Source organism: Pollicipes pollicipes, unplaced genomic scaffold (assembly GCF_011947565.3).
Source record: "Pollicipes pollicipes isolate AB1234 unplaced genomic scaffold, Ppol_2.1 Scaffold_2555;HRSCAF=2994_pilon_pilon_pilon, whole genome shotgun sequence".
Classification (NCBI taxonomy): domain Eukaryota; kingdom Metazoa; phylum Arthropoda; class Thecostraca; order Pollicipedomorpha; family Pollicipedidae; genus Pollicipes; species Pollicipes pollicipes.
The window spans coordinates 23,527,527-23,537,142 of record NW_023596136.1 but is presented as its reverse complement, the minus strand read 5'-3'; the positions used below and the strand labels follow the sequence as shown (position 1 = coordinate 23,537,142).

Genomic DNA, 9,616 nt, shown 5'->3' with positions numbered 1-9,616 from the left:
TAGTAGTAGTAGTAGTAGTAGTAGTAGTCGTAGTAGTAGTAGTAGTAATAGTTTATAATATTTTTGATCTGGTGTGCCGTGCCAAAGGTCTTATTCGCCATTGAGTAGGTACACTTAGCTGGTGCCATCTTACAAAAGCTGTCAATGCCGGTCTGTGCGTGGCTCCAACAGGCTTAGTTTTCGAGATAAGGGTGCCTCTAAGGCCCCTTTCCTCGCAGTGTAAAGTTGAAATAACTCCTGTGGGAAGGTTGTTATGGGAGGAGGAGATTCGTTAGAATAACCAGGCTTTAAAAGTCGTCATGCAATATTTAGTCACCACAACTATTGCGCCCCCCTGTGACGTTTCCGCTGTTCTGCTTCCTTTGTGAATGGACCCACCGCAATACAAAGCGATTATTTCCCTATGACTTGGTTGGAAGATTGGAGAGACGAAGTCAGGTGTTCCTGCCAAGCCACTTGCACAGCAGAGTAGAACGCATAGCTGCGACCAACGAGATCACTTTTGTAAGTGCATGGGGCGAATAGTCCGTTGGTAAGCGCGCGTGACCGGCGCACTGCGCTGGTGCCTGGCTGAGATTAGAAGTGCCGGCATGCCAGTGCGCTGGATTGCCGAGCCAGCGGCCCATAAGCTGGCAGGGCGTGATCAAAGCAGGGACAAGAGAGATCAGAAGTGCGGAACATGCGTGACAACTGGATTGGAGCAAGAGCTATGGATGCCGGATCCCCCCACACCCCCCGCCAGGTGCTGAGCCAGGATTTCGTCAAGGGCGTTAAAGGGGGGGGCACGCAACATTGTGGCCCTTTAGAGTTTGGAGCCCCATCAAGAAAACCCGCATTCTGGATATTGGCTTTTAACGTAATAAGTACGATATTTTTACGCGACCCATCTACTGCGTGCAGCCCTAGAAAACTAGGCGCGCCGCGTATGCGCACGTATGGAGCTTGTTCATTTTCTTCGAATCATGGTGAATTCTGTCATTCTTAAGCTAAGTTTTTTGGAAGAACATGACAAAATAAACTAAAGTTAGATGCTAAATACCCTCAAGATCAAGCACAAACTCGATTCCAAGCTTATTTACGGCTAGTCGGCTGGTCGATGTAATCAGCTGATGGGTGATGACAAATACAGTTAATTGTTGCTTTAAACGGGTGCAAGATATTTTAGCATTTAAGATGAATTAAGAACGTACTGAAAAAGGATATCGAAATGTCACTAATTCAATAACCAACGGGAAATAACACATACGTCGTCGGCAGCAAGTAAAATTACGTTCGACAATTGCGCGCAAAAATTCATCCGCCCGTATCCGCCCACTGCTCTAAGGCTACGGCACCAAGGCCAGCAGGGAGGAAGCCTGAGCGGTTAGAGCTGCCGTAGTAAGCCAACAAAGAGGCTTCTGTCAATAAATATAGGGTCCACAGAGCAAGCCAGAATGAACGCAAGGCCAACATGGTGGGTCCCTGAACGCTCGGGATTGCCCCGGCAGGCTGGCATACAAGACCCCAGCCAGGGCACAGGGCCCTCTGGGCGAAGAAAAATTGCCCGAGACCAGCGTACATAAATGAATGCCCCTGTGCGATAAAGGGTGCCAGACCAGGTTAACAGGAAAGGCCTTGATGAGATTAAAGGGCGCTCCGCAAATGAGATCAAAGGGAACTAGTCCTAGATCAAAGTAGAGGACCCCTGAGCATCGAGTGGCTCTGTGCCTTGCCTTATATGAGCCCTAGCAACAGCACAGCGCCCTCCGAGCAAGTGGAACAAGAGACCAATATAGAGGGCGTTCGAGCAAATGAGTGTACCCTGTCATATGCCCCCGCCCCCCCAAAAAAGCGTATAGAGCCTTTCGGCCGACTGGGAAGAATCCGTGGAGGACAACTTGATCGATCAAATGTACTCAGGCATTTAAGCAGGTAGTATCCCAACAGCAGCGTAGAGCCCTATGATAAAACGCACAGAGATCCAGAAAGGCTCCTTAGCAATCGGATTGACCCGGCAAGTGGACATGTAGGGCCCCTGGCAACAGCGTAAGACATTTGGACAGCGCTATGAGCCCAACATTTTTTTTTCTCGTGATGACTGCCCTCTTGGTCAACGAATAATTATGTTTGTCGGCTCATGGGCTCTTCACTTTCGCTTGCGCTTGTTCTTGGTCGTATGTAAGTCCAAAGGCATCCAATTTTGTTGTGTTTTGAGTTAGAAAACTGCGCTCGTTTGGCTGGTTATGGACCCTTGGTAGCATATGGGTCCCCTCAGGACGCCAGGAGGGCGGGGGCATGGCCCCGCGCCCATCCCCTTCTCTGTTTCCGTCACCATCCCGAGCAGCTTAATAGAGGAGGGTCAGCCAAAAACATAAGGCCATTTATTCAAATAAGAAGTACCCAAGACACAATATGGCTGGCCCGGAATCATCGAGGGCGCCCGGGCAGGTCAACAGATGGGGCACCCGACGAGAACATAGGGCCCTCCATTCAAATAAGGAGTACCCAAGACACAACATAGGTGGCCCGGAATTATCGAGTGCGCCCGAGCAGGTCAACAGATTGGACCCTCGACGAGAGCATAGAGCCCTCCATTCAAGTAAGAAATATCCACGACACAATGTGGAGGACCCCCCGAGAGATCACGTGCACCCGAGCGGTTAAAAGACAACTGCTTAGGGCCCCCGACAACAACGTGGGGCCCTAAACAAGTGCCGGAGAAACGAAAGGGCCGAAGGTAGTGAGCTAGAATCGCTTTTGAGATAGTGTGGGAGCAAAAATTCCACCGCAAAAACTATACCGGAGTGAAAAATCTAATTCACAAAAGCTGGAACTTGTGGGTCAGTGGGAGATGCTCCGGCAAGCAAAGACATACATTTCAAAATGGCATGGATGTCATATCGAACGTGACAAGTTCTGTTTTGTTTTTTCACATCTTAGGCCATTACACTGAAACAGAATGCATTAAAGAATAGGAAGTTCGCGATATTGTGATGCACATCAAAAATTATGTAATAACAGTGCTTTAATGCTGTACTTTGCACTTCCCCTCCACATAATCACGCTCCTGAATAATGTTATGTTCCTTTCATTTCAGCGTTCAACATTCAGCCCAAACCCCTCACCTGAACCAGTTCAGTTCCCGACAGAAGACAGCGTTGTACATCCGTCCATCGTCAATGAAGATCCTGGCATTTCGAGTGCAAATTAGACGAAGCCAGCGACCTCAGGAACAGGAACTAATTGCATCGCGTTACGAGGTCAACGTCTTGCGACTATGCTTGGCTGGTTGTCGCGTTTATATTGTTGTTGAGCATAAACGGGTCACCGGTGCGATGGTTCTGCATCATATAGGATGACTGGAGCCGAGCATTCCTGGTGTGTCAGCCTCATTGTATATGCAAGTCCGCCTAAGGCAGCTGTCAGTGGCCTGTACCGAAATTATACTGGGCCCATTGACCAATGCAGACGGCTCATAAACGTATCGCGAGTGCGTCGGTAGTTTAACCGAAACCAAAGTTTAACCGAAACCCTGAGTAACCGAGAATACCCCGGCAGGTCAACATATGGGGCCCCTGGCTATAGCGTACAGAGCCTTCCGGGTGAATGGGAAAATCCGTGGAAGGCCCCTGATTGACAAGAGTACCCCGGCACGGTAGCAGGAAAGGCCCGGCAACAGCGCAGGGCCCTCCGAGCAAATGCGAAGATACCAAGGGCAACGTGGAGGGCTTCTTAACGGTCGGACAGACCCGGCAAGTGGACATGTAGGCCCACTGAAAACGGTATAGGGCCTCTGAGCAGCGAAATGAACCTGAAAATCTCTCAACCAAAACCCTGCAAATCGGTGAAGATTTTTTGTTTTGTTTCTTCCTGGACCCTTCATTTTCGCTTGCGACTGTTCTTGGCCGCCTGTTCTTGGAAGTCCAAAGACGTCCAATTTTGCCGTGTTTGGTGTTCAGAAAACTGCATCTGTTCGGTCAGCCATGGGCCCATTCGGAGCCTATGGGCCACTTCGGGGCCCAACAGGGGGGGGGGGGAGGGGGCACAGTCCCGTCCCCCTCTCATTCACTCGGTGCCCCCTCCTCCCCTACTCCTCGCGCAAGCCGATGTAAGGAGACGGAGCACATGACAACGAACGGTCAACAACAGTGTTTTCCCAGGAATCGCATTCGCTGACAGTCATGGTCTGACTTGACCTGCCATAGGTCAGCGACCTTCCAAGGTACGTCTAATCTTGACACCAAGAGTTCATGTCAATCAACAATCATGTAGCAATCCGTTATTCAGTTGTCTACAACTATGTCAATCCCGGCGCGTCTACACCGTGGCGTTCGGCAGTGTCCTGGCACATGCGGTACCTTGTGGTTCATACTGGGGGCATTCTAGGTCATAACGGGTTTATTTTATTTTATACTGGGGCCCCATCGTTTATAATGAGGACCTCTTAGTTCCCAACGAGGGTCTCGTATTGATAAAAGGGACCTTCTAGTTCTTCTAATTCTTAGCGGGAGCTCCTTAGTTCAGAACGGAGACTCCTAATTCCTGACGAGAGCCTCCTAATTCATAATGGAGGGCTTCCTAGTCCATAACGGGTATAGTTCTATAAACACCTGTGCATTGTCCAATGCAGGCAGCTTGGTAGCGAGTTAAACACGATCTTTTGTCACATGCCACGCTGCAGAATGTTGACAAGTCGCAAGCATGGTTTAGGGTAACATTGATATGAATGACGTCTGCATCACCGAGCGGGTTTCATCGCAGATTTTTAGTAAGTCAAACGACATCCGAAATTATCACCCCCGCCTTCCATTTTTTTGCTTAATTTGTCTAATGTGACCTACTGTGACCTGAAAAACCGAAGTACTGAATGCAGGCGCCGAGTCTGACACCGCGCGTTTCATCGCCGACCTTCGGCTTAATCGGACTATACCCGAGGTTCGCGCGTCTGCCCTCGTCGGGTGGATTGAAGGGAATGTTCTACATTTGAAGACATTGAGCAAGCAGCAGATATGATCAAATAAGCTCACTTATGACTATTGGTATGCTTCCAGGCGAGCGAGACTGATCTGGACAAAACTATTTTTCTATTGTTAACACGCCCCTCGATGCGTCATTGTTTGATTTCCTCACAGTTCCTCGCACAACACTGATTGAGAGCCAACCTCCGCCACCATATATGGTAATAGTCCTCACGAACGTCAGATATGAACGACTCGACAATCATATTTATCCAGGCGTTGATCACCGCATGGCGAAGGGAATAGCAGGATTTGAATTTCGTTATGTCGTCGTATCGTTTGATGTCATGGATGCCTGGGTGAACTTGAAATAGCCTGCATACCTTCACTGGCGTGAAGCTCAGAAACTAGAGAGGTCTTTAGAAGGCCAGGGCTGTGAACTGTACCGACCGATCTTCGAGATTGCTATTTCAGTTCAAACCACCATACAAATGTGGAACAGTCTTTAAAATACGTAATACGCCGCAAGATGCTGTGCCTGTGGTCAGAGGTCGCGTGGTACACGAAGTATGATGGCAGTAAAACATTGTCGAAATCTGTCCGTGCAACTGGGACCTTGACGTGTCGCAACGTTTGTGCTGCTATGTTATGTTGCAGTGCTCCAAGCGTTGAAGTGTCACATTGCAATGCATAACAATGCTCTATTGTCATTGAAAAAAGTACGAAAGGCGGGTCTTGCTGTTGGCTGTTGCAATGCTGTTTTCTTTTAATCTGCGGATACGCTAGCGAGTTGAACGTACATTCGGTCGACCATCAAACATTTTTTTTTCTCTCCCCGCTGGCAGGAAGGCCGCTGCGGCAATTTGCGACATTGAATTTTGCAACTTTGTATCCCGCCTTGCAGAAGTAGTTGGCACCACCACCGTCTACTGGCTTCCAGTATCTCGAGGCATGGCTACGTTGAGGTCCCCGGCCGTTTTAGGAGCATGCATGTCGTCCTGAGCTTGTTGAACGCCAAAAAAATACGTGACCTCAAAAGCACATCCAACGACATCGCACCAGCCAACTCTACCCCAGTGCTACTCATGCAAGGCACTGGGCTACAAGACAAATTTAGCAAACACAGTATATTCATCACTTTCAGGTGGCGATGCCCGGGGTGGCCTGTTCCGAAGGTGCATAGTTGGCACCACACACAAACTACATCATGTCCATGAGGCTGTCGTCGACAAAGCGCTTGTAGCGGGCCATGAACTTGGCGACGAAGGCCTCCAGGTGGTAGATGTGCTTCGAGCCCAGGTTTAGACGGTGCTCGTAGGCAGCCGCCTCGGCCGTCAGGTCCGCCTTGAGCTGGCTGTCACAGTTGCGGATCAGCTCCCGCAGCAGGCCCTTGAAGACGACGTCAGCCGGAATACAGTGCACCATCAGCTCGTATAGCCGGGAGCGCACCTCCAGCAGCCGCTTGGGCGACTGCTCCTGCACGATCATGCTGGCCGTCTCCTGCAGGAACAGCTCCCAGTCGGGCAGGGAGACGGACTGCGAGGCCGACAGCGGCACCTGCTGCACGCGGCACGTCTCGCACATGAGCAGCGCGCGCCGCATGTTGCGGCCGCTCTTGTCGGCGATCTTGTCCGCCAGCTCGGCGGGCAGCGCCAGACCCTCCTTCTTGCAGACGCCGCGGAGCACAGCCGTGACCTCGGCCGTCGATGGGGCGGGCACGCGCACGGCCAGGCACCGGCTGCGGATGGCCGGGATCACCTGGCTGCTCGAGTTGGCGACCAGCACGATCCGGCACGTGCCCATGTACTTCTCCATGGTGCGGCGCAGACCGTGCTGCGCGTCCTTCGTCAGACGGTCGGCCTCCGTGACGATCACCACCTTGAAGTCGCGCTGGCTGTCAGAGTTGAGCTGGTGCGTCTGGGCGACAGTCTTGAGCAGCTCCTGGATAACAACGCGGTCGTTGTTGCCCGCGTCACTCGGATTCACCTCGATGTGGTAGTTGCTCGCCACGGTTACTATTTCGATCTTGCGCTTCGACGGCGTCTCAAAGTGCTGGTGTTCAATGCGCAGCTTGTCGACGCCGGCGCCGTACAGCTCTCGCAGCAGGCACATGACGCGCGTTTTCTTGCCGGCGCCAGACGGCCCGTACACCAGAAGGTGCGGAAAGTCCCCACTCTTCACCAGCTTTGACAGCTGAGCGGCCTGCTCTATGTGATAGTCTAGCTTGGCCAGGCTCGTTGGCCTGTGTTTGTCCACCCAGAGACTCATTCTTCGTTATTGATGATATGAGGTGTCTGTGGCAAGATATTCTGTCAACGCTTTCAGTGTCAAGACAATGTGAGCTACATTCCCTTTTGAGCCTGGCTGGTAAATGCAAAATTTCAAAACATTTTCTAGTGCATTTAGCATAAAAACTTTAAATGTATCACATATGGATCTTGTGACTGCTCTCAACCAATAAGGTTACAGCTTTGCACCTAACTGCCTTGGGCATCAAAGTATCCCAATTACTTCTTGTTTGAGGCACATCAAATCATTAATCAATTACATCATAAGAATACTAACAAGGTTGATGTATGACAGTGTGAGGAATCCCTGGCATACAATCAGAAGTAACTTCAAAAACAAAGCATTGCACAAATTCCTTTGGATGAAAGAAAAATCATTTCAGGTTGTTGATTTTTGTAACAGGCTACATGAGACCTTCACAAAATCTTACATGGGACAATCACTTTGGTAGTGATGCAGTCACATCTAACTATGCCACTCTCAATGTCAAAATGAACTGTCTATGAATACATCCTACTGCTTATACTTCTACTAGGGGTGAGTCACTGACAGCCTTCTCCACCCAACCCAAACTCTTAACAAAAAGTCCAGGCACTAATTCTACCCTCCTTCAACAAATCTTTGGTTGACACTGAAGTTGGATGTGACTCGACTAGATGTCAAGCACAAGTCTGTCTCAAACAGCATAACTTTTTGTCAAATCTGGGCACAAAAACAATGGCTCTGTTTTCTGGGCTTTGAGAGTCTGACTGGGGATGGAACTGCAGAAGCAAATGCATTAAACAGAATGAGTTCTAGAATCAGATCTTTTATCCTTGGGTCAGCATTAGTCGGATCTAATTTGCACTGAGCAGCATAGAGTTAGTCAGAATTCTGTCCATGCAAAGTGGGTCAGTCTGTTCTATATGTTGTCAAAAGTGTGCTAAAATATGTACAACCAGCAAACAAGGCTTCAGAGCACAGGATTCCAAAAATTGGAATGATGTGATGGCAATGTTGATGACATGCACCTAAACATCCTTACCCTTGCATTTAAGCAAACACAACTTAACCTGACTTAAGTCTACACATGCACCAGGTTCAGCTTAATGTGAACCTTGGTGTTCAACAGTGGATGGAATTTGCATGACACACTGGATGTACGGCTGGTAAAAAATGGCCCTTAAGCTGAGGGAGACTTCAGATCCATTTCCTATGCCCTGGGTCATACCTGAAAACATACATGCTTTGCAAAACATATCTTGCATATAAGCAGTTATGCAGGCTCAATTTGAGCACAAATACACTCCATCTAGGTGCCTGAGCCCAGTATAAAGTGATGACTAACTTCAGCTCATAGAGAGCAATGATTCCAAGAAGTAGGATATAGCAACGACAACTCAGTGTTGGCCTCCTTCCCACAAAAGCTGAACATTCCCAGGCTGGTACATTTCAGTGTAGAAAAACTGATCCACTGCCTGAGACATTTTGTGGAATTGGTGTATCAAACCTGAAAAATCTGTATCCCCACACTCAGGCCAGACCAGTTTCCACACAATTTTCAAATAGTTATTGCTTGCAAAGCATCCTGATGGTAATTTTGCATGACTTTTTTGGCAGCATCATGATCCCTTGAACAACTGATTCTCTGTGCTCTGAGATTGGCGGTGACAGTGTACCCAGCTTGGGCTATCATATCTATGGTGCGCATGAACTGAAAATGCTACCAGATGTCACTGCTATACCAGAATGGTGCAGCAAAATGTGCATTTTGAAGTACAGACCCCTCTGTCTGCCACTGCCTCATGATCTTTTTCAGACCAATTGGCAAACCTCTGGCTGCTTGAAACAAATAGGAACCTTGAATGTCAGAGCCAAGAGAAGCCTGGTTGTGCTTTAGGTGATTGGGAGACCAATACTTTATATTTGGGAGGGGGAAATTCACCGTTTGTCGCACCACACAAAAATAAAGTAATAATAAATTACACAACGCCTTGCGTTGTTCAAACAAAACCAACCAGCCACGAAGAACCCACCCTTATGGACCATACATCTGTAAAACTCTAACTCAATTAATATAAAAATCATGTCCAAGGAATAACGCTCACAACGCCGCAAACGAACAAACGAAAAAACGCACAGAAATGCCACGGAAATTACAAACATCCGCTACCTGCTCCAAACGCAATTATTGTGAATCCGTAACTGTCTATACAGCGCTAGATATGAAGTTCGCGGGTAAAGGAAGCAAATCACTTAATCTACAGCAAGAAACGCAGTAAAGCTTAAGCTCTGAAAAAACCTTATTTACATGCTCCAAGCTTCAAGTATCAAAAAAAAATAAATTAATGTCATGATGTTTAAAGAAAATTTCTGTAAGTAGTTTAATTGTAAAAATAATTATTTTATTC

General features: G+C 48.5%; 1 protein-coding gene across 5 annotated transcripts; it reads right to left on the bottom strand.

Annotated features, from left to right (window-relative positions):
• Window positions 1–5,621: 5,621 nt before the first annotated feature.
• RfC38 (replication factor C subunit RfC38) lies at window positions 5,622–9,435 on the bottom strand. Of its 5 annotated transcripts, none has more exons than XM_037237353.1 (2): window positions 9,346–9,435; window positions 5,622–7,231 (listed from the first exon to the last, which is right to left on the bottom strand). In XM_037237353.1, exon 2 carries the CDS (start codon window positions 7,203–7,205, stop codon window positions 6,138–6,140), a length of 1,068 nt encoding a protein of 355 aa, XP_037093248.1. In that variant the 5' UTR covers window positions 7,206–7,231; window positions 9,346–9,435; the 3' UTR covers window positions 5,622–6,137. The 5 variants fall into 5 exon arrangements, with proteins under 5 accessions (XP_037093248.1, XP_037093262.1, XP_037093271.1 ...); XM_037237367.1 differs by having other exon boundaries at window positions 9,379–9,400; XM_037237376.1 differs by having other exon boundaries at window positions 9,370–9,395.
• Between the last annotated feature and the right edge of the window lie 181 nt (window positions 9,436–9,616).